This window comes from Kogia breviceps, chromosome 16, assembly GCF_026419965.1.
Source record: "Kogia breviceps isolate mKogBre1 chromosome 16, mKogBre1 haplotype 1, whole genome shotgun sequence".
NCBI classification, from domain to species: domain Eukaryota; kingdom Metazoa; phylum Chordata; class Mammalia; order Artiodactyla; family Physeteridae; genus Kogia; species Kogia breviceps.
Window position 1 is genome coordinate 1741802 of NC_081325.1, and position 25397 is coordinate 1767198.

General features: G+C 39.6%; 2 protein-coding genes across 6 annotated transcripts in view; one reads left to right on the plus strand and one right to left on the minus strand.

The window, feature by feature from the left end:
• Positions 1–25397, plus strand: part of RNF17 (ring finger protein 17) — a 118980-nt gene that overhangs the window by 91328 nt on the left and 2255 nt on the right. Inside the window, exons 29-38 of the mRNA XM_067016276.1 lie at positions 5585–5704; positions 6653–6733; positions 9010–9135; positions 10520–10576; positions 12624–12740; positions 13887–14055; positions 15684–15819; positions 17675–17864; positions 19290–19389; positions 21272–21342. Of these exons, the coding sequence (XP_066872377.1) occupies positions 5585–5704; positions 6653–6733; positions 9010–9135; positions 10520–10576; positions 12624–12740; positions 13887–14055; positions 15684–15819; positions 17675–17864; positions 19290–19388 (1095 nt within the window). The 3' untranslated portion in view covers position 19389; positions 21272–21342. The remainder of the gene's footprint in view (positions 1–5584; positions 5705–6652; positions 6734–9009; positions 9136–10519; positions 10577–12623; positions 12741–13886; positions 14056–15683; positions 15820–17674; positions 17865–19289; positions 19390–21271; positions 21343–25397) is intronic.
• CENPJ (centromere protein J) overlaps positions 21797–25397 on the minus strand; it is a 45531-nt gene continuing 41930 nt past the window's right edge. For 2 of the 5 annotated variants that reach the window (XM_059041454.2, XM_059041453.2), the window contains exons 14-17: positions 24065–24205; positions 23901–23985; positions 23695–23815; positions 21797–22180 (exon numbers count right to left, since the gene is read on the minus strand). In XM_059041454.2, coding sequence (XP_058897437.1) covers positions 21985–22180; positions 23695–23815; positions 23901–23985; positions 24065–24205 — 543 coding nt within the window. In that variant the 3' untranslated portion in view covers positions 21797–21984. The remainder of the gene's footprint in view (positions 22181–23694; positions 23816–23900; positions 23986–24064; positions 24206–25397) is intronic. The other 3 variants (XM_067016277.1, XM_067016278.1, XM_067016279.1) reach the window with 2 other exon arrangements.

The window sequence follows — 25397 nt, forward strand, 5'->3', positions numbered from 1 at the left end:
TTTTTTTTAAAAAGAGAATGGGTTGAAATATTTAAAATCTTGAGAGGGAGAAAAACCCATCAGCCTAGAATTCTGTACCCTGCAAAATTATCCTTCAGAATTGAAGGAAAAATGAAGACTTTACCAGAGAAACAAAAACTGAGAGAATTTGTTGCCAGTAGATGTGCCTTGCAAAAAATGTTAAAAGAAAATTTTTAGAGAGAAGGAAAATAATATAGGTTAGAAACGCAGATCTACATAAAGAAAATAGTTGAAAAAGGAATAAGTGAAGATAAAACTTTTATTTTTCTTAATTGCTCTTAACAGGTGATAGTTTGTTCAGAGTAATAATAGCAGCAAATAATTCAGTTACATGTGCTTTTAGTTATATATATGCTTATGTATGCTTATATATAAGTGAAATGAATGACAATAATACAGGGGATGAGAGGGAGGAATTAGGATTATTTTGTTACTGTAAGGTACTAATACTGTCTATAAAGTGGTATACTGTTATTTGAAAGTGGACTTGGATTAGTTACAAGTGATTATTGCAAACTGTAGGGCAACTGCTAAATAAATTTTAACTATACTGATTCACTAAGAAAGAGAAAATGGGATCATATAAAATCCCTCCCCCAAAAAAAACCACAAGTGGAAGAAAAACAGTGAAAGACAAAAATAATAATGAAGAAGAAGAGCAGGTAGAAAACAGTAACAAATTTGTTAGATATTAATCCAGCTATGTCAGTAATCACTTTGAAGGTCAGTGGTCTAAATGCACCAGTTGAAAGACCCATATTATTGGAGTGGATCAGAAAACAACACCCAACTATATATTATCTGTAAGAAACCCACATTAAATATAAGATAAAAATAGATTAAAAATAAATGGACTTAGAAAAATATTCCATGCTAACACAAAAGAAAGAAAGAGTAGCTATAATGATTTCAGAACAGACTCAAAGCAAGGAAGGTTATTAAGGAAAAAGGGCATTACGTAATGAAAAAGGGTCAGTTTTCCAAGAAGACATAAAATTCTGAATGTCTTAATAAATTCTTAATATGCCCCTAAGAACAGAGAGTCAAACTACATGAAGCAAAAACTAGTAGAACTGCAAGGAGAAATAGGTGTATCCACTATCACAGTTGGAGACTTCAACACCCTTCCCCAATCAGAAATGGACAGATCCAACTGGCAAAAAATCAGTAAGGACATAACTGAATTCAACAACAACATCATCAACTGGATATAATTAGCATCTATAGAATTATTCCTCCAACAACAGCAAGATACACATTGTTAAGCTCACATGGAATATTCACCAAGATAGACCACATTCTGGGCCATAAAACACACCTTAAATTTAAAAGAATAGGAATCAGTGTTTGCTCTCAGACCACAATAGAGTTAAACTGGAAATTACTAAGAGAAAGACAATTGGAAAATCCCCAAATGCATGGAGATTTAACAGCAAACTTCTAAATAACACATGGGTCAAAGAAGAAATCTCAAGGGAAATATTAAAATATTTTGAACTAAATGAAAATGAAAACAACTTACAAAATGTATGAGATGCAGCTAAAGCAGTGCTGAGAGGGAAATTCATTGCATTGAATACATATATTATAAAAGAAGGAAAGTCTAAAATCAATTATCTATGTTTCTACCTTAGAAAGTTAGAAAAAGAGAAAAAAAGCCAAAGTAAGCAGAAGAAAAGAAATAATAAGAATTAGAGCGGAAATCTGTGAATCCCTGAAAACAGGAATTCAAGAAAAAAAATTAATGAGATTTAATGCTGGTTCGTTGAAAAGTTTGATAAAATCGATAACCCTCTAGCCTGGCTAGCCAAGAAAAACAAAAAAGTATACAAATTACTAATATCAGAAATAAAAGCAGGGATATCAATACAGATTTAATGAACATTGAAAGATAAAGGAATACTGTGAACAACTATGCCCACACATTGGATAACCTAGATGGACTAGACCAGTTTCTTAAACGACACAAAATGCCAAAACTCACACAAGAAGAAATAAACAATCTCAGCCTCTATCAAAGAAATGGAGTCAATAATTGACAGCCTTCCAAAACAAAAACCACCAGGCCCAGATAGGTTCACTGGTGAATTCTGCCACACATTTAAGGAAGATATTTTACCATTTCTCTACAATATCTTTCAGAGGAAAGAAGCAGAGGGCATACTTCATAACTCATTTTATGAAGCAAGCATTACCCTAATTCAAAAACGAAGACATTACAAGCAAAGAAAACTACAGACCAGTATCTCTCAGGAACATAGATGCAAAAATCCTCAGCAAAATATTAGCAAGTTAGAGCCAACACAGTATGTAATGTTTTAAAAAAAATTACATACTATAACCAAATAATGTTTATCCCAGGTATACAAGGCTGATTAACCATTTGAAAATCAATTGTAGTAATCCATCACATCAACAGTGTAAAAATGAAAAGTCTCATGATTATGTCTTAGATGCAGAAAAAGCATTTGAGAAGATCTAGCACTCATTTCATGATAAAAATTCAGTAAACTAGAAGTATAAGGGAATTTCTCCAGGTATCATAATACTTACTGGTGAGAAACTTGAGGCTTTTACACCAAGATTAGGTACAAGGCAAGGATACCCACTCACCAGTCCTTTTCAGTATTGTACTGGAAGTGTTAACTAATGCAACAAGACAAGAAAAGGAAATAAAGGGTTATCAGACTGGGAAGGAAGAAATAAAACTGTATGTTTCAGATGACATGTTCATCTACATTTTTTAAAAAATGCAAGAGACTCATCAAAGATCTCCTGGAACTAGTAAGCAATTATAGGAAGATTGCAGAATATAAGGTTAATATACATAACTCAATTTCTTTCTCATATACTAGCAGTGAACAGATGGAATTTCAAATAAAAAACACAATACCATTTTACATTAGCACCCCCAAAACAAAATACTTAGATATAAATCTAACAATATATACAAAGATTATATGAGGAAAACTGCAGAACTCTGATGAACAAAATCAAAGAACAAAATTAATGGAGCAACACTCTGTTCTTGGATAGGAAGACTCAGTGATGTCAAGATGTCAGGTCTTTTCAACTGTATTTATGGATTCAGTGCAATCCTAGTCAAAATTCCAGCAAGGTATTTTGTGGATATCAGCAAACTTTATTCTTAAGTTTATATGGAGAGACAAAAGACTCAGGATAGACAACACAATATTGAAAGAGAAGAACAAAGTTAAAGGATTGACACGCTAGGCTTCAAGACTTAGTATAAAGTTAATCAAGACAGTGTGGTATTGGCAAAGCAAAATACAAATAGATCAATGGAATAGACCAGAGAACACAGAAATAGACCCACGTAAATATAGTCAGTGATCTTTGACAAAGGAGCAATGGCAGTACAACTGAGCAAAGATAGTCTTCTCAGCAAATGGTGCTGGAACAATGGAACATCCACATGCAAAAAAATCTAGACAGATTTTATACCTTCCATAAAAATTATCTCTAAATGGACTACAGACCTAAATGTAAAACATAAAGCTGTAAGACTCCTAGAAAGACAACATAGAAACATAGATGACCTTTAATGTGGCAATGACTTTTTAGATACAGCACCAAAATCATGACCCATGAAAGAAATAAGGTACAAGCTGGACTTCATTAAAATTAAAAACTTCTCCTCTGCAAAAGTCAATGTCAGGATAATGAGAAAACAAGCTAAACACTGGGAGAAAATACTTGCAAAATATACATCTGGTAAAGGACTGTTATCCACAATATACAAAGAACTCTTAAAATTTAAAAGTAAGAAAACAAGCCAATTTTTAAAATGGACCACAGTCCTTAACAGATAGCTCACCAAAGGAGACATACAGATGGCAAATAAGGATATGAAAAAAAGTTCCGCATCATATGTCACCAGGGAAATGCAAGTTAATACAAGATAGCACTACACATATATTAAGAATGGCCAAAATCTGGAACACTGACAACACCAAATGCTGGTGAGGATATGGAGCAACCGAAACCCTCCACTGCTGGTGGGAATGCAGAGTGGTACCTCCAGTTCGGCAGTTTCTCAACAACTAAATCTACTCTTAACGTATGGTCCAGCAGTCACACTCCTTGGTATTGTTGACCTGAAATAAACAGACTGCCAGATACTTCTCCAGCAAAGTTGGGTTTATTCAGGATCAGCAGAGAATTACGGTTCAGGGTCTGCAACCGTGGTAAGTCACGTGCAAGTTCCTGCAAAGCAAGGAAAGGAGAACACGTTTATAGAGAAGAAAAGGAAGTGGGTATGGCTCTGGTAAACAAAGAGTCCATGGCTTTTCATTGGCCGAGTCCTCCCAGGAAAGAAGAGTGTGTACTCCTCCTGTCGGGCTGGGCCATCATCAGAGGACGTGGATGGAGCTCACCTTTCTGATCTCCCAACTCTGTTTAATGGAGGTTTCTGTTTATTAAATTTTTACAGTATTTACCCAAAGAAGCTGAAAACATGTCCACACAAAAACCTGTTTCTAGGAGCTTTATTCATAATTGCCAAACTTGGAGGCACCCAAGATGTCCTTCAGTGGGTGACTGGATAAAGAAACTGTGGTGCATTCAGACAGTGGAATGTTACTCAGTGCTAAAAAGAAATGAGCTGTCAAGCCACAAAAAGCCATGGACGAACCTTAAATGCATATCACTAAGTGAAAGCAAGTCTGAAAAGGCTACATATACTGTATGACTCCAACTATATGACCTCTGGAAAATGCAAAATATGGAGATAGTAAAAAGATGAGTGTTTGCCCAGGGGTTGAGGGGGGAGGGGGAGCACAGAGGATTTTTCGGGCAATGAAAACACCCTTTGATTTCACAGAGCGTCTTTATACATTTGTCAGTTGCATAGGGTGTACATCACCAAGTGAACCCTAACGTAATCTATATGGACCTTGATGTTGACGTATCCATGTAGGTTCATGATTATAACAAATTACTACTGTGGTGCAGGATGTTACAGTGAGGGAGGCTGGGGTGTGAGGGAAATCTCTGTACCTTGCTCTAAATTTTGCTGTGAACCCAAAATTCATTAAAAAATGAGGTCTTTAGAAAGTTATTTTACAAAATTTGAGGAACACTGGATGACTTAAGAACAAGTTTCTTTCTCATAGGACTTTTCAGAACCTTTATTATGCAGTGTGATTCTGCAGGAAGGAAACATTACGTGCAGAGTTTCCCAAACTGTGAGACTGAGGAACACTGAGGCTTTGAGAAATGTTCTTCTAGTAAATAGAAATCAGGGCTTCTAAGATACTTGGAAAAACAAAAGGAAAATTTTAAACAGCCTCCAAAAAGTTGATTATTCTCAAGAAAAGAAAAAGCTTTTGTTCATGTGTAGGAAAACCTTTTGACAGTGAGGTTTGATACACTACGGGATGAGGAAATACAGTGTTACATTTTTCTAGAGATTTTTTAAATCTAGGTTTATATCTCCTTCTAGGATGTCTTTTTTTAAAAAATTCTCTTTAATACCAGGGAGTCCTTTCTGTCCCCTAGTTTTTAGTAGTAAGTTTTAATTACGAACTTTGTCCTGTTTCAGGTACAATATTTAGATCACGGTTTCAGTGAGAAGATTCCACCGTGTCATCTTTACCCTATTTTGCTATATCCTGATACACCCCAACTTTGTATTCCTTGTCAGCTGTATAATACCATACCTGTGAGTAAACAGGGATTTATAGGATGATTAATTTTAAAATACCGTCTTTTTATTAACAATAGTTTTCTAGAAATTAGAATGTAAAATGAAATCCCTTTCAGTGCAACAAAAGTAATATTTAGAAATAAGCTTACAAAGATAGTTAAAGGGCCTTTATGAAGAAAATGACAGAATCATACTGAAGGATATAAAAATACCTGAATAAATTAAGAGAGATAATGTCTTCATAGATGGGAATTTTGTTTGGAATTGTTAATTTTTAGTTACGGTTCAAATAAAATTTCAAGAAATCTGAAGCTGGATCAGAGAATGCAATGGTATATTAATTATCTCTTGCTATATAACAAATTAAGCTTCAAATCTAGTGGTCTAACTCAACAATGAGCTTTTTTAAAATTTCGTACAGTCTCTGTGGCTCAGGCGTCGGCAACATTAGCCGGGTGTTTTGGCTGAGGGTCCCTGAGGCCTCTGCAGCCCAGCTGTGCGCCAGAAACGCAATAACCCAAAGGGCCGGCGGGGCTGCAGAAGCTGCTCCCAGATGCTCACTCCCGGGGCGCCGGCAGGAGGCCCCAATTTCCTGGCCGAGTGAACCTCTTAACACATAAGACGTAATAGTCCCTGCTCCTTAATAAATACACAATTGTAGTCAGTATGTAAGCACTGCTTTGGCATATTGGCCTTTTTTAAAAGTTTTATGATGCTTCGTTTTTAGTGTAGGTCTATACTTTTAAAGCGTAAAATGCTTTAAGAGGGTAACATGGGGGGAAGCTGAGACAAATTATTAGTTTCTTAAGATCATTTTTATCATATACCATGATATTCCCTGAAAACTGCCTATATATTTTGTCCTTCTCTCTAGTGTTACCTGTTTATGGCTACTTTTGTGTATCTTCATTTACTTCCTGCTCTTATTTTGTGAAGGAATCTGAGTTTATTAATCCCAAACAGGTCGGGAATGTCTGGCAGCCAGAAGCAGTGGCGCTCCTTCAGGAACTGCTTTCCAAGAGGGACGTGGAAGTTCACATTATGGTAATTTGTGTTTAAAGCATACGTCATTGGGGCTCCCCCGGGAGTCCGGCAGTGAAGACTTGGCCTCCTGACGCGCAGGGGCTGTGGGTTTGGTCCCCGGTCGGTGAGCTAGGATCCCACGTGCCTCTCGGCCAACGGACCAAAAACCAGAAGCAATATTGTAACCAATTCAATAGAGACTTTAAGAATGGTTCACATCAAAAAATGTCTAAAAAACCAACTTCAAGAGAAATTAAAAATAAAGCATATATCATTGATTTAGTTTATTTGCCATAAAGTGTTACAGGTAATGTAATTTGAGGGATTTTGTTATGAAGAACTATGTTCCTATGTGATTATCAATTACTCGTTAACATAAACGGAGTTATTACCACTTTGGTTCCCAGGCTCATTTTAAATAAACCTGATTTTGAGCAAGTCCCTGAGAGCTTCCATAAGCAGGTAATTTGGAAGACTCGGTGTTAACAGCTTGCTCTGACACGAGGAGAGCGCTAAGGAGATAGAGGTGTTCGTGAACACACATGGTAGCTTCCAGGATGGTGCTGTGTGTTAGGTGTCAGGTGCAGGTAATTCCCGTCCTCAAGGGCCCTGTCTAGTTAGTGAAACAGTGAGACACAAGACAAAACCCTAAAGACTTGATACCACAACTCGCTGAGAGCCAGGTGGCTGGTAAAAAGAGTGAGTGTGGTAGGAATGTAGAAATGGGGGTTGACGAAGTGCTCGGGAAGTGCGCTTGCTAGAGCGGTAGCAGCTGGGGGCGGGCAGCAGTGCGACTAGGGTCTAAGAGAAGTAGCCGGCGGGCAGGGGCCCCCCGGGGTTCCTGAGCAGTGAGGCGGTGAGGAGAGGCTCCGGGAGCCGTGTCGGAGGGGCCGGGCAGAGAGAAGAACTGCAGGGAAGTCTTTCTGAGTGAAAGCTGTGATGGTGGGCTAATGAAGACCTAAAAGGGGCCACAGGCTCACTTACATAAGACAGTGGAGAAGCCTCTCTGGTTATTCACAGCCTCTGTGGACAGTCACAGGAGTCCTGCAGAGATGGGAACCGTTCAGGTTACCCAGGTGGCTTGCGTTGTTGCTTAGCTGAGCCTAGGAAAACGGTGTGGCGTTTACCAAGGTGCTCGATTTCTCGGAGACCAGGCCTGTGCCTACCCTTGCAGACCTGCTGCCGTAGCAGAGCTGCCCCAGAAGTGCTCCTCCTGCCTTACATGCTCGCGGCACGGACCCGGTGCCTCTTAACATGCGGGCTCTGTCCTAGGCCTGCAGGTGCGGCAAGAGCCAAACAGAAACTCCTGCCTCCTTCGAGCTTCCGTGTTAGTGATGGGAAATAAAATGAAAAAAGTATATATATATGTAAGGTATGTTAAATAATAGTGCTGGACAGAAAAATGAATTAGGAAAGGCTGATAGGGAGACGTGGGCACGGGAGGAGATAACATTTTAAATACAGTGGTCAGAGAAGACATCCCTAAAAAGATAAAATTTGATGGAAACTTCTGAGTGGTGAGAGGACACGCCCCACAGTTACCAGATCAGTGCAGAGAGCCGCAGGGCAGGAGACGCCTGGAGTGTCCAAGGAGCAGGCGGACGGACGGAGGTGGGAGGCCACCTGTGAGAGGTGCACTTGTCGCTGCGCAGAGCTGGATGTGATCTGACCTCACAATCTATGGTTTTCACTTTGCACTGGTGAAAACTGGACGGTAGAAAAAGGTAGAAGCAGGAGATGAGCTGGAAGGCGATTACGCTAACTCAGCAGAGACGTGAGTTTGGACTAAGGTGGCACTGAGCGGAAACAGCGAGGAACGACCAGCGTAACAGTCACGTGCAGTTTGGTACCTGGTGTTTGTACGCGGACCCACGGGGTTTAAAGCCAGTGTGACGACTCCTAGACTGTTGTTAATTTCATCTGATTCCTGCCACTTGGGGATTTTTAACTAAACTTCCTATCTTTACCCCGAGCATACTCTTTCTTTCTCCTTCTACTTAGTATAAATTATTAGTATTATCTAAAGATGATGTATGGTAAATTGTTTTCTTTACATAACTAGAAAACTCTCTACCTTATGGACATGTAAATATATTTTATAAAAACCAGAGTAGTAGCATTATTGCCTCGTTATCTGCCAAAATACCAGGAAGAAAATTTTACAAAATGAGTCACTAGTCAAATGAGTAATACTGTGATTGTCAGAAATCTAATTTCATTTTTGCCGACTGTAAAATTTTAATCTTCAAGCAGACTTTATTTTTATAGTAATAATCTCCTTTATTGAACTTAAATAGGAACTACCAGAAAATCCATGGGAGAAATTATCTATTCATCTCTACTTTGATGGAATGTCACTATCTTATTTTATGGCACACCATAAGTATTGTACTTTTGAACATTCTGAGGAAATATTGAAGGAAGTAAGTGAACTATTTTTCTATAAAAATCTAAACTATAGGGCTTCCCTGGTGGCGCAGTGGTCGAGAGTCCGCCCGCCGATGCAGGGGACACGGGTTCGTGCCCCGGTCCGGGAGGATCCCACGTGCCACGGAGCGGCTGGGCCCGTGAGCCGTGGCCGCTGAGCCTGCGCGTCCGGAGCCTGTGCTCCGCTGCGGGAGAGGCCACAACAGTGAGAGGCCACAACAGGGCACAACAGTGAGAGGCCCGCGTACCACAAAAAAAGAAAAAAATCTATAGAAAAAGAAATTGTGGTTTAAAATGTCATAATTTGTTTTATGCCTCAAGCCTTCCATATAGTTCTACATGCTTGATATGTTAAGAGGGTCCAGAGGATTTGTAAATTCTTTATTGAGAAAGCAGTACCCTATATCATGCTTTATAAAGTCCTAAAAAAGACTTCAGTTGCGTTGAGTCACTTAGTGTTTCTATATCTTCAAAACTAATGAGAAGCTCATATGTTCTCTAATGTTGTTTGAATATAGATGCAAATTATAAAATCATAATGGAATTCACTGCCAGAAAATGACTCTCTCCCAAGATAAAATGGTTTTGCCTTATATCCAGTATTATAACATTTCCCCCATTTTGCTTTCTTACAAGGAACTCAGAGCCAGATTTTAAGCTTAGCTTCAGTAAATAGCCCATTCCAGTTGCCTGGTGCTTCTGTTTTTAATATTTTAAAAAAACACAATTAGTCTGTTACAGATATGATTTCACATTGCAAGCCATACTTTATAGAAATAGGGTACTCATCATAAATAAGCATGTGAACATTTTATATAGCAAGTTTTTTTAGATTTGCAGTTCACTTGTTAGGTTTTTGAATATTCATTTTAGTGATAGTACACAACCAAACAGTGGGTGTTCAGTTCAATATAGGAAACTACTTTCTTCTCTCAAATAGGAAACTATGACATAACTTTGTACATGTAATCCTCACAGCCAGTTGTTTCTTTTGAGCATAGGTGTGTGTGCGTGTGCATGTGTGCGCACACGCCGTGTGTTTGTGTAAAGGGTGTTTCATCTGTTAAACAGGTTTTATAAAGATTACTTAGTCTCTCTGCCAGGTGTACTCTTCAGTGTGAACATTTAAAAGGAAAGGTAAGAGCTCCCACTCTTATTATAAGCTAATGACAGTTGACATGCTTTTAGCATAATTTTGAGGATTCTTCTTGTTGCAATATTAAGATCACTCAGAACACTAAATTTTCCCATAGTTAAGCTGAAATGAATGCCAACAAGGTCATGCACACAGTTTTTGTGGGATGAAATATGAAAGTGCCTTAAAACAATGTTACATAGTTAAAGATAGTTTTGTTCATTAATAATACTATATTATTTCAGAAGCCAACAGATTACAATAAAAAGTATGAGGAAGAGAGATGGGAAATAAGGTTTGAGGTAAGTTTCAATCCAAATATTTTGAAAATTTGGACACTTCATCAATACAAAGAATCTGATACAAGATCATGAAGGTAAGCATAACAGCTTTATTGAGATAGTTTACATACCATAAAATTCAACTTTTTAAAGTGTACAAGTCAGTGTTTTCTCATATATTCATAGAGTTGTGCAGTCATCACGACTATCTAATTCCACAACATTTCATCTGAAAAGGAAGCTCCGTACCAGCAGCAGTCACTTTCCATTTCCCCCTCCCCAGTTTCCTGGAAACTGTTTCTGTGGGTTTGTCTCTTCTGGACGTTTCATGTAAAGGGAATCATAGCCCTTTGTTACTGGCTTCTTTCATTCAGCATGATGTTTGCTGGGTTGAATCATGTTGTAGTATGTGTCCTTTTTATTGCTGAATAATATTCGCTTATACAGTTACACCACATTGTGCTTATCCATTCATCTGTTGTTGATGGATACTTGGGTTGTTTTTACCTTTACAGATAGTGAATTAAAGCTACTATGAACGTTTGTGTACAAATTTTTAAGTGGATGTCTGTTTTCAGTTCTCTTGAGTATGGACCTGGAAGTGGAATTACTAAGTCATATGGTGACTGTGTTTACCATTTTAAGGAACTGTGAAACTGTTTTCCAAACCAGCGGCATCATTTCACTTTGGTACTAGGATTGTACAAGGGTTCCATTTTTTCCATATCCTCACCACCACTGTCTGACTTTTTTCCTAGCCATCTTAGGATAGGTGTGAAGATACAAGTCCCTGATCAGATACGATTTGTAAATATTTTCTCCCATTCTGTGGGTTGTCTTTTCACTTTCTTGATGGTATCCTTTGAAACACCAGAGTTTTAAATTTTGATGAAGTCTGTCTAGTTTATCCTTTTTATCTTAGTTTTTCTTTTGGGTGTAAGAAGTATTTCATAAGTAAAATTTTATCATTTAAAATTTTAAGTAGAATTTAATTCCTATAATTATAAAAATGACATATGCTTGTTGTAAAGTGTTTTGTAACAAATCAGTAAAATTCAACAGTAGGTAGTCACTTCTTGCTGAAATCTAAGTGGTTCAAATATGTTTTGTTTTGCCACCAGTTTGGAAATGTTAAATAGTAATAAGTGAGTCTACAAATTTGAATACGATTGTTTTACTATTTATGTTAATCACCATATTCAAGATTTTTTTTTTAACTTACTAAAAGAAAAATACCCCCCCACTTTTTTTTTTTTTTTTTTTTTTTTGGCAGTACGCGGGCCTCTCATTGCTGTGGCCTCTCCCGTTGCGGAGCACAGGCTCCGGACGCACAGGCCCAGCGGCCATGGCTCACGGGCCCAGCCGCTCCGCGGCATGTGGGATCCTCCCGGACCGGGGCACGAACCCGTGTCCCCCGCATCGGCAGGCGGACTCGCAACCCCTGCGCCACCAGGGAAGAAGCCCTTAGTGGTTTTGTTTTGTTTTTCCCTATATTTTTATGTGTATATTTCTTTTAACAATTGCTAACTGCCTTGATCCTCTTTGGAATCATATCATATAACTTTTAATTACTCATTATGCTTTTATAGAGCTTAAGAGAGCACTTTTTTCATGATTTTTAACTTAAATCTTCGTCATTTCATATATTAGTTTTTAGTATAAAATACTCTAAAAATAAATGAAATACCACAGAAATGTGAAAAGAAAGAAGTTGCCCCAATTCTACATCTTGAACACCCCAGTCCGTCCCACTAAGCAGCCGCAATTTGTTAATCAATCTTCTAGAATTTTATGTGTTATATGTAAATATTATATATAAGTAACTATTCCTGTGGGGGTTTTTTTTACACAAAATCTTTTTTTTTGGCAGGGGACGAAAGATTGCTAAAGATCTTTTGATTATTTATCACATTTTGGTCCCACTACAACAAAGTTATGTTGTTATTTTCAGTGTCTCAGCTAGATTTTTGCTAAATGCAAGTTAAGTTGGCACTGTAATAAGCTTTAATAATGTGGTGGGTTTCTGTAATAGTCACTCTGAAATTGGAATTTGTTTTTGGTGTTTTAGGAGTTGCTTTTGCCTGAAACAGAGACTCCTCTTTTACCGCCGTATTTGCCTTCACCTCTTCCTCCCCCTGGAGAGCTCTACGCTGTTCAAGTTAAGCACGTTGTCTCACCCAGCGAAGTACGTGATTGCAGTAATGCTGGTGCTTGAAAACATGACAGGCAGCCTCGGTCTTTAACTCTAGGGTTGATTCTCCACATTTCCACCTTCCTGATTTTCACAGCTGACAGCTGGGGGCCGCTCGGTTGCCTGCCCTATAATGTCCTCTGCAGACACTTGTTTGTACTTAATGAGGCAGGTGTTCCTTAATCACTGTTGGGTTTTCCCAGTATTGTGTAGCTTTTTCAATCAAATATTTAGATTGTTAAGTTGGAACTTATTTCCACCTGTGAAATCTTACTAACCGTCTCATTCCCGTCCTCTCCCTGCGTCGGACTGAGGTGCCCTTTAGTCGCTGTTTTCCATACCGCTCACCGCCTCGGGACAGCTCACCGCGCCGCTTCCCGATTGCTTTGTCTGCTGCTTCCCGCTAGGCTGTAGTTCCAGGAAGACAGGGATTTTTGTCTGTTTGGGGCAGAGGTGTGTCCCTAGAACCTAGGATACTGCCTGATATATAGTAGGCACTCAGTAAATATTGACTGAATGAGTAAGTACACTAAAGAAAATTCCATTATATATGCTTGGCTAACAAGAGAGAAAGAAATGACAAATTAAGTGCTCAGGCAGTGCCTCAGCCATTTTTACACAGTAAGCGATTCTTTTCACAGACAAGAATTTGCTCCATAATTTCATCAGAGAACATAGTAGTGCAAACTATTCTTGGTTTTTATGATTTTTAATTAGTTATTAGTCGCCACACAAATCAGCCCAAATTGAGCAGCAATAAACAACACACGTGACAGTCAGGAATCCAGGATCTCGGGTCGCATCCGGGGTGTGTGTGTGGCGTGTGCACGATCCACTTCCAGAGCCCAAGTGCCGGGCCCCGGCCCCGCGGGCCTCGCCGGGCCTGGGCCTGGGCCTGCTGGCGCGCGTGTGCACGCTTCCCTGGCGCCACGCCTTTGACAACCCGGGCTCAGTGGTCACAGACCGCCGCCGCCGTCGTGCTTTCCGGTCGCAAAGAGCAAGTCTGGTTTGCTGTGGGGACCTGACTCTGTGAGGGCTGTGAGGCCGCTGCTGGGGACGGGCTTGCAGTAGTTCTGTCCACATCATGAATACTAAAAATGACAGAATTTGAACTTTTTCCCTTCCCTTCCCCCCACTCAGGTGTATATTTGCCTTGACTCCGCAGAAGACCGTAATCTGGTTAAGCAGCACGATGACACGGTTGCCAGTGGAGTCAGCTGGGAAGCTGCGCCTGAGAGCCTTGAGGGAGCGCTGGGGAGGTTCAATGAGGGCGTGGAGACAGTCCCTCCTCTGACGGACTTCAGAGCGGGTACTTCCCTTTCACAGTAAAATGGGATTCCTGATGACGCCGCTGTGCTGTTGCGGTGCCGATGACACTGGGTTGTTTCTAAGGTTAACTGGTATTTTTATCACCCTCGCTTGATATGCACGGTCTCTGGCCTTGGGGCGCTTTCGTTTTTCAAAGCTCAGGCTGCACGGTAACATTGACTGCACGAAGGTGGCTTTTCTGAGCTCGCAGTTTTGCCAGTAGCTCAGATGGTGAGTTGTTACTTGGACCTGACGGCACTTATTTTAATGACAAGCCACCTAAGCTGCTGCCTGTGGTGTGGGGCAGCAGAACTCGGATTGTGCTGAGTCCTGCCCGCATGGGTGAAATCCTGCTTGCTTCCCTTTCCGCTTCCCTGTCTTTATTAAATACATGGCATTCTCCGATGAGGAAAATGCAGCTAGTGACTGGTGTTGACGGTTCCTGAATGCCAGGAGTGGTGTCTACACATTTTAGCAGCATGTGTCGTATAGGGATGTATTCATCCTTGGTATTGTGCTCATATCAGAGGATACTTAAGCAAAGGAAAACATCAGCCTGGCGTCCTGTCTGATTTTACTTGATGAGATGTGCTAATCACCAGTGACCCGTGTTTGGCTGATAACCACCACTTGCTGTTCCCTCTGCCTGGAAAGTTCGGGGATGTGCAGCGGGGCCTCTGCTCAGCTGTCCCCGGGTCGCAGCTCTTCCCCCTCCGCCCCTCCTCCCGGCCTTCAAGGCAGCGCCACAGCAGGGACTCTGTGCCGCAGCGGCGGCGTCAGCACTTAAGGAGGGCACCTGGCACAAGTAGGTGCTCAGAAGTATTTGCTGGATGAGTGAAAAAATAAACTCACCGTCACTTTTTTGGGGGAAGAAACAGTTCCCTCCTCACTGTGCTCTCCTCTCAGGGGAGGTTGCACAGACAGCCCGTGAGTAATGCGATAATTCATGGAGCTCTACATACATGTATGCATTTTTTCTGTGGTTATTCTTCAATTAAGTATGCACATGTACAAGTTGATTCATAGCCAAGTGTTTATTAAATATGTACGGAATCTATATTGAAGGAGTTGAATAAGGAATCTATTTAGGTAACACGTTGAGGATATGTGGTTGAAGTGGGTTGGGAGTATATTGTGAAGAATTCTAAGAAGATTGTAAATTGCAGTCTAAGGACTTGGTACTGCAGACAGTTAAGATGCCATTGAAATTTTTTTAACTACAGAGCAATGGAATTGGATTGGAGGAGAAGGAAATTAAAAGTAGGAATAACAGAAACCATTTTACTATCATTTGCAGAAGACAACTGCCCAAAGGAAAAACAGTCGGGGGCGTATAAGAAGTGGGAGCAGTGGAAGGAAGGGTGGTTTAAGCCCTGGGTGGGGCAAGGACTAGGACTCTGAGAATGGAGAGGTGTCTTTCTTCCAGCCTTTTGCTGGAATTAGGAAAAGCAGGGTTATAAAGTATAAACAGAAAAAAGAACACAAGCCAACGTGTGGCTGACTGTTGAGTGTTTAATTCTGAATAATGGGTAATTGGTGATTATATTTTCTTTGTACTTTACTGTATTTTTTTTTTAAGTTTTTAAGAAAATAAAAGGCAATGTGATTTTCCCCTTTTTGTCTTCTCAGAAATGCCTTGCCTTGCAGAATATGATGATGGCGTATGGTACAGAGCAAAGATTGTTTCCATTAAAGAATTCAGTCCTCTGGCTGTCCTGGTACAATTTGTTGATTATGGATCAACTGAAAAGCTGACAATAAACAGGTTAAAAAACAAAAAAGTAAACTTAGTTGAATTAGGATTCTTAGTTTTCTATTTTAAAAAATAATAATAATTGAAAAGATTTTGCCTTTTTTTTTAAAAGAAAAAAAATGTACTTTAAAGCTACTTATATATTGGGAGTATTTTTTATCTAAAAGTTATTTTTTATTGTGGTAAAATATACATAACATAAAATTTACCATGTTAAAAAATTCTTAGAGAAACAATTTACCACAGTAGCCATTTTTAAGTAGACACGTAACCGGCATGAAGTCTTCGGTGTCGTGCGGCCGTTGCTGCTGTCCACCTGCAGGGCGTTTCCAGAACCCCACACGCAAACTGTGCCCCTCGGGGACATTCCAGTCCCTTTCCCTCGGCTCCCGGTAACCCCCCTTCTGCTCTCTGTACGAATTTGCTTATTTTACGTTCTTCATCAAGTGTCATCGTAAGTATTTGTCCTTTTATGTCTGGCTTATTTTACTTAGCAGGATGTTTTCAGAGTTCATCCAATTGAAGCATGGGTCAGAATTTCGTTACTTTTATGACTGAGTAATAGTTCGTTGTACGTATGTACCACATTTTGTTTATCTGTTCATCTGCTGATGGACACTTGGTCTGTGAATAATGCTGCTAGGAACACTGACATACAAAGAGCCGTTTTGAGTTCCTGCTTTCAGCCGTTTGGGGGTATTATATACCTCACAGTGGAATTGCGGGACCGTATGGTAATTCTGTTTAACTTTTTCAGGAAATGCCAAACTTTTCCATAGTAGCTATGCTATTTATATTGAACGCACAGGAGTTGCATTTACTCCACATCCTTGCCGACACTGTTATTTTCCAAGTTTTGTTATTGTTGTTTGTGATACTTTTTTAATAGTGGTAAAGTACACACATCATAGTATCTACCAGTCTTACCATTTTTAGACGCACAGTTAAGTATTGTTAACTCTCCTTACATTGTTAGTGCAGCCAGTCTCCAGAACTCTCTTCATTTTGGAAAACTGAAACTAGCCCTGTGCCCATTAAACGATCCCTCATTCCCTCTTCATCCAGCCCGTCAACCACCGTTCCGCTTTCCATCTCTATGAATTTGACTATTGTAGATATCTCACATGTCTTTTTGTAACTGGTTTATTTCACTTAGCATGATGTCAAGGTTCAACCATGTCATAGCATATGTTAGAATTTTCTTCTTTTTTAAGGCTGGATAATATTCCATCATATGTATATAACACAGGTTATTTATCCATGCACCCCACCCATCAGTGGCTACTTGGCTATTGTGAATGATGCTGTGAACACGGGTGTACAAATCTCTTCATGACCTTGCTTTCAGTACACTCGGAAGTGGAGTTGCTGGATAATGTGCTGCTGCTTAGTGTTTGGAGGAACCACCCCACTTCCCCACAGTAGCATTTTACATTCCCACCGAATGTCCAGGGGTTCCAGTTTTTCTCTGTATCCTCACTGACACCTGTTATCTTCTGTTTTTGTTTGTTTGAATAGTAGCCATCCTGATGCGTGTGAGGTGAACTCACACTGTGGCTCTGATTTGCATTTCCCTGATGATTAGTGATGTCGAGCACCTTTCCATGTGCTTGTTGGCCATTTCTCTCTCTTCCTTGGAGAAATGTCTGTTTTCATGCGTATTTTCTCTCAGTCTCTATGTTGCCTTTTCACTCTGTTGATTGTGCCCTTTGCACAGTTTTAAATTTTGATATAATCAAAATGTTTTCTTCTGTTGCCTGTGCTTTTGGTGTCATATCCAAGAGTCACTGCCAAATCCAACACCATTAACTTTTTCTCTAATTGTGACATTCCTAACATTTTAATTTAAGGATTTCTTTTGTGACAGACTTTGTCAAATTCCTCTTCATCTTATGCAGTATCCAGCCCGAGCCATAAAGGTTCTCTTGGCAGGGTTTAAACCTCCCTTAAGAGATGTAGGAAAGGCAAGAATACCGTACTGTCCCAAGTGGAGCATGGAAGCATTGTGGGCTATGACAGACCGTCTTCAAGGGAAACAACTTTATGCTTCTTCCATGGTAAATATCTCTTAATTAGCCAAAATACTTTCAAAGCTATTTCAAGGATCCCTGTTAACTTTCTAAAGTGCTTTTTATCTCTGCAGCTCTAGATGCAAAAATGCTTTAAAGCATTTGATGTTGTAAATACTATAGGATTAATTTTAAGGCTTGTTCAAATGTCGTTTATATTTTACAAACTTCTGATTAGCCCTGCAGTGATACAAAATATCAGTGATGTAATGACTAAGATGAAAAATGCTCAAGATGAGTATCCTATAATCAAAGAACTGATAATGAGGAAAACATGTAAACTACTAATACAAAGTAGAATGAAATAAACACTATAGAAAAGGTATAGGTATCTTTGGGGTGTGGGTGTGGGGAGAGAAGCAGGAGCGATGAGTTGTGTCTGGAGAGATCAGGGTAGGGTGTTTGAGCGCCTGCTTATTAGTAGGCACTCGGGTGCATATTCAGCAAGTACGACCAGGAGAAAGTGACATTTGAGCTGCATCCTAAAAGTAGAAAAGACCAGAACGGGGATTCTGGTCAGAGTCAGAGAACGGTTCAAATGGTGCTCATATCATAACTGTACTGCCTTTGAACTGTTTAATGCAGTAGAAGCTGCATCAAAAGGTCCAAGAAAGAAAATCCAGATCATGCTTGGTATAAATATGCTTTCTACTTGAGGCTTAGTCACAACGCGGTGGCTCAAAGGCCGTATCTGGCTTGTAACCATGTCTGGTTTAGTGCGCAGCTGTTTGAAAAGTTGGAAGATTATACAGAAAGTCTTATTTCTGACTAAGTATTATACAATCTTCTGAAATGACAGTCGGCCCCAGTGGCGCAACAACAGTCCCTCCAGGTGGGAACGTGCTCTTCGGTTCACCCTAGTCCTCACCACTGTCGTCTCAGCCCAGCTCGCCCTGATTTGGGGACCCGAGATTTGGGGGATTTCTGATACACTGGCTGTGACCAGAATGAGCTCTTAATGAAGCAGCGCTGTTACTAGAAGGTGCTTTTCGAAAACCTCTGTACATACCATGTTCCTGTGTGTGCAGTGGTGGAAATAGCTTATGCAGGGTTTCTCTCGAGAAGCCAGTGAAAATAACAGATGTTCTTATAAATACATGTGTATCCACCTCTATGAGTCACACTCAAAATTTGGTGACTGTATGCATAAAGGTATGCTTTATGTGTAGAATGTAAATGAATTTTAACAGGGATGGCAGTATTAAAGCCCACTGGCTCAATCTAGGAAAACTTTGGGGAGAGTTATATTTTAAATAAAGTAAAAGATGGAAAGAATGGGACTTAGCAAGAAACCATCAAGATACCTTTTGAAAGTAACAGCATATAAATTATAAACTTAGAGAATGCCTTGTCCCTCCTGCCAGGCAGCAAAGACATGATGGTGTTTTCTTGACATGTATCTTTTAATTTTAGGCTCAGGTACCAGAACAAACAGTGACATTATATGAAGATGAATGGTATCCAGTTCACATGTCATTAGTAGAAATGGGGCTTGCAGACCAAGATGAGTGATGTAAGTACCACGACTTCCTGTTCACCCGTATAGTCAGCATACGGCACGTGACTGATGTAGCAGAGATTCATACTAAATTGCCCTGAAAAGCACCTTTGGCCTTTCCTTGATTTGTCAAAGGAATTTGTAGATCTCTCCTTCATAGGCCCTTCTTACCTATTGAGTACCAGTAACAGAGGTTCCACAGCTATAAAAACGCTTGGGACGGCTGTCCTGACCATTCATGGTGCCAGGTTATGGGGGCAAGGAGGAGAGCAGCAGGAAGCGGGCACTGTAAATGCTTTAAGCACAGAACGCTACGCTACACATGCGGCACTGCTGGACAGTCAGTGCCCCGATAACAAGGTTACTGAAGTCCTCCGGTAAACAGCTCACTCATTATCCATTCACATAAATGTATCGTGATTCAGTTAACTGTATTTGAACCTTAAGCAAAGGTTTAAAATAACACACCCTTTGTTTTTCAGGTTTACAGTACAGAGCATGCTATAGCAGCCCAGAAGAAAGTTTTTTCTGTTACATGTAGACCGTTTCAGGCTTATTTTTCTTGACTTGTTCTGCAGTAGTGCTGGCCTTTTCTTTCTTTTCTTTACATGTAGAACTGTTCAAAAAAAGTTAATAAATATTTGCTTTCAAGTATTTATTTTACTGTAATTTCTAAATGAAATATTTTAGGCACGTCAGAAAAAACATTTAGTTCATTTTATAACTAATGTACATTCAGCTGAAGAAATAAGACATCATCAGCACAGTTGTAGGCCCCTGTTCCACCCTTCCCCAGTCATTCTGTTTCTTACAGAGGAGGTGAATGCTGTGAAGTTGGTGTTTATCATTCTTATATAGCTCTTTATAATTGTACTGTATATGCATGCATCTAGAAATAAGGCATAGTGTTGCTCTGTATATTTTTAAGTGTGTGCAGTATCACACAATTACCTTTTTCCCCTACTTTATTTCCACTATCTATTTTACTCACTTTCACTCTTACATCCATCTGTGCATGTAACTTATTCTGTTGTTAGATATTTAGGTTGTTACCAGTTTTTTCTCAATTAGAGGTACTCTACTGTACAACCCCTTACGCACCTGTGAGGGGTTTTCTAGTAAACATACTTTAGTGGAATTTAGTACTAGGTCATGAGGCAATTGCTTTCCAAAAAAGTGATTTTACCAGCTAATTCTACCATCAGTAGTCCAAGTTCCTGGCCAACATGTGGTGTGGCCAGACCACTGTTTGCCAGTTTATGACACTAATGTTAAAAAGTACCTCATTGTTGGAATATGCATTTACTGGTTTTAGTCAGTTTATTGCTTATTAATATCCTTTGTTTGTAATTACCTATTTTAACTAATAGGGATTCTTTATATATTCTGGTTACTAATCCTTTGTCAGATACGTGTTTCTTTTCCTAGGCCGTGACTTTTCTCTCTTTTGTTGTATCTTTGGACAAACTTTTGACTCATCAACCTTTTAAGGTTTGTGCTGTGTCTCATTTAAAAACTTTGTCTAGGGAAGCTCCCTGATGGTCTAGGGGTTAGGATTTGGCACTTTCACTGCTGTGGCCTGGGTTCAGTCCCTGGTCTGGGAACTGAGATCCCCCAAGAGGTGCGGCACAGCCAAAAAAATAAATAATTAAAAAAATAAAATTTAAAAATCTTTCTCTATTCCTGAGGTTTTTATATATATATATATATATATATATATATATATATATATATATATATTCTTTGAAAAGTTTTAAACTTTTTTATTCAGTTTTAAATCACCTGGAATTAATAAATACATGTGGCTTTTTAAAAAAAAAAACTGAGTTACTGCCAGCACTACTGTCAGACTGCAGTAAGTGACTAGAGCAAACTTACTATGTAAATGTACTTGCAGGTGACTTGCCCGCCACCCCCCACACCCCCCAGCTTCAAGGACATCTTGCTGCTGTCAGCCCCATCTTACAGGTAATAAGGTCAGGGCACCGGTGGTCTATCAATCAGTTTACTTTTCACACCCCACCTTTCTCAGCTGTCACCCTCATTACAACTGCTTTCTCCTATGAGATTTATCTGCACTCATAGAATGAACTCTTCTGCCTGTTTTACTGTTTGTATTCAGTCACTCTTTTAACTTCCAATTCTGTGACCTCTGTGGTAGATAATGCTTTAATGTTAGTACTAATTGAGCACAGTAATATTTTGACTGGAGAAATCGTCTTACTTCTTCAGTAAACTTTCTGAGCAAGACCTTCATAGGACTGGTAGGCAGTGGGAAAATCTGTGATACTGTGTTTCTTGTACTTTCTTGGCTCTCATAACCATCTCCAACCAATGAAAGCATCCACTTGTTAGAAGTCTATACTGGTTAGAACCGTAGAAGGTAGGTGAACTAAAAACGACAGCTGTCCCTGTGCATTTGAAACATTATGAAAAAAGGCATCAAGTTTTATTTTATATTCCAAACAATCTTTTCCATTTTTATATATATATACACACACAGTATATATAAATTAAACCACAGAATGCACAAGAAATGTACATTTTTTACATTTTAAAGAAGAAAATCAAGTCAGTTAGTGTTATTTCATGATCAGCCATACGCAAGGCTCATGACAATTTTGTGTCCATTAGGACATTTCCATCCTTGTCCTTAACTCTTACTCGACCAGATGAATATTTGGTTTCTTGAAGACCGTTTGTATACACAGTTTTAACAGTGCCATCTGGATACTCCCGTCTCTTGAACTGGGCCGTATGTAGTTCTCTTTGGCCATTATTAAACTCTATGATTCTGTTGCCATCTCTGTAAATTTAAGGTAGAATTTCATTTCTTTAAAAACATGAAGTATATATACAGCAGGAGAACTCTGGCCGTTATTCCTTCTCCTAGAGCATCCCTGGTCCTTATACAGGTATAATTGGGACTCAACTTCTCAGCACAGAGTGATTTTTTTTCTGTTTTGGTTATTTCTCAAATTTTATATGAACACAATGGCTCTGTGCCACATACAAGTGTTAGAGAGCCAGTGCCCTATCAAGTGTGGCCCTAGGGTGTCAGCATCACCCGAGGGCTCATTAGAAACGCAAATTATTTGGCTGGGGCCCAGCCACCTGCTCTTAAACAGTCCCTCCAGGTGATTCTGGTGCACCCTGAAGTTTGAGAACCACTGCAGTTTGAGAACCACTGCTGTAAGTGAAAAACGGCAAAATAATCCTGAATGAATTGCATATTTGAAAGCTGCTAAGAGAATAAAAGTTTTCATCACAAGAAAAATGTGTAAGTATGTGTAATGATGGATGTTAACTAGACTTCTGTGATCATCTTGCAATATATACAAATATCAAATCTTTGTTGCACACCTGAAACTAATGTTATATGTCAGTTATACCTCAATTAAAACATGATAATCCTGAATGAATTAATACATGGGATGTGCTTGAGTAGATGAAAAAAGACTTGCCATGAGTTTAATACTTGAGGATGGATAGACGGGTATGGGGACCTTTTCATATTATTTTCTTTCTACTACAGAAAATTTCAATCATATGAGTCAATTTTTTGAAAAGTTTCAGAAATCAAAGTATACTGTACACAGAAGAAGTAAAGTTTGAGGAAAATCTTTAGTTGAGCACCAGATAAAGTTTCAGACCACATTAAGGGAAAAACACAATCATGACCATGAGAAGTTCCTACATTATTGCCAAGTCTATATCATAGAATTCAAGTTAATGGGTATTTAAACTGTTACACTCCAGGAGAAACAGGACTCTCGATTTGACAAAACTCCACCAGGGTTTCAATTAAAATGGTGCTTTAGTGCGTATAAGATGCTCTTCACTGTGGACTGAAGAAGTTGACTTATAAGTTCAAAACACTCAGAAGGATAAAAGAAATTGTTGATTTTAAGGGATTGGCTTAGGGTGGCCAGAGGAGTAAAGTGCTTAGGCTGGGACAGGGAGACCCAGATAACCAAAACACAGAGTCTGGTTATTGTTAAAAATTGACAGGGCAGCTTTCCTTCTTTCTTTGTGTCTCACTCACTGTTTTCAAATTTCACCAGACTGATTTCTAAACAAATACTTGGCCATTCTCCTTTCGCAAAGTGCTGTTCAGACACGACTAACTAGACCTTACACTCCATTTATCTCAAATTCATCCTAAACTCCAGAATGCTGAAAACATGTCTCACCTGCTCTCTCAAATTCTGAACTCAGTGAAATGTTGAATGACTTCCACAAATGTTTTAAGATTTTTAAAATTCAACTGGTAATAAAAGTTGAAAACTAGAAAATCTAGAAACAAAACAGGTAACGTACCGTTGCCCTCTGACAATTGTACCATCTGGGAAAATGCTTTCTTCTTGTCCATCAGCAAACAAGTTTTTGATAGTCTGATCGGGAAACGTGATTTCTTTTCTTCCATCTGGGAAATGTTTTTCTGTAGAAAAAGGGGTTACCATAAATATTTTCTTTTTAAAGGAAAGGAAGAACATAATAACTGAGAGGGCACAGCAGGTTTTCACCTATCTGTCCGCTTGAGAAATGTAAGACTTCCAGTCCTTCTGGGTACGTGGTGTGGGTGGTGTGTGTGGCTGCGTAGTAGTAGATCTGCAAAGACACAGAGTCAGCACCGCCTCCTCTTCAGAGGTGTTTACGCTACGGACAAAACACGCCCGTGGAAACCTACCACTCGCCCATCCGGCATGACCTGCTTGACATCACCGTTGAAGAAAGTGACAGTGACCGTCCTTCCATCGGCACTCGCTTCTTTTCGGGTTCCATTTGGAAACAGTATAACATGGCACCCATTCTTATAAACCTTTTCTATCTACAAAAAAAAACCAGGACTATCAATATGTAAAACTTCCTGAGACCACACGACAAAAATAACCCTAATTCTTGTAACTGCCTACTTTGAAATTTTTCATAATAAAAATTAAAACATTTCTCAGAGAGAGAAAAGTTAATAAGCTAATAATAATCAACTTCACCTGTCTACACATCACTGTTCTTAGGTCACCTATTCCCCCAAAACAAACTTTTTTAGTAGTATTTTTTCAAGCAAACTGCAGACATCACTTCTCCAGTAAACATTTCAACAGATATCTCTAATGGAAGGATTTTTAAAATAACCAAACTTATCATCCCTAATATTTTCCATAAATTCACACAAAGAAGGCCTTTTACAGTTTGTTTACTTGAATCACGGTCAAAACAAGATCCACACACACTTGATATGTCTCTACCCTCAGTTTCTAATGGTCCCTTCCTTTCCCCCTTTTTTAATGCCAACTGCTGAAGGAAGTGGGTCACTGAATATGTGACATTTCCCACGCTCTGGATTTGGCTGACTGCTTTTCCATTATGGTGTCATTAAAGATGTTCCAATATCACTGTTTTTCCTTAAAAAACCCACTAGTTAGCTCTCGAGGCGTGATTACCTTCCCGCTGAATTACTCTGATGGGTACTTGTTAGCTGCGGCAGTGGGCTGTGTATGGCGGGCAGCACACGCAGAAAGCCAGTAAGTAAGCGCTGCCTCGTGACCTCAGCGCTGACTGCTGGCATCACGAGATCCGTCAGCCTTCCGTCTAAGGTTTCAGGAGCCCCTGATGACTGCCTAGCCCCTTCCTGTCATCGGAAATTGTAAACTGGTGATTCTCTAATTCCTCTTCCGTGCGTTAGCTGCGACTCTTCTAAAAAGGAAAACCTGCCCTCGTCCACAATTTGTTGTCCTAAAGGAGAGTTTGTCCGGGAAGAGTCTAACAGCTTCCTTCGGACTGCTGGTCTTTGTCCTTCACTCATTCCTCAAGATTTGCAGTGAACTTTGGCCTTCTGATTTCTATTCAAGTGGATCAGATTAGAGGACTTGGAGAAGTACATGTTCTGTAAACCCAAAGAAAAATTCCCTCATCACCTCCTCAGTCACCCTGTTTATGTTCCTCCTGTCGTCCTTCACTCTTTAGCTGGAACACCCAGCCAGGCTGTTTTCCCACTCAAAACCTTTCCCAAGCACAAGAAT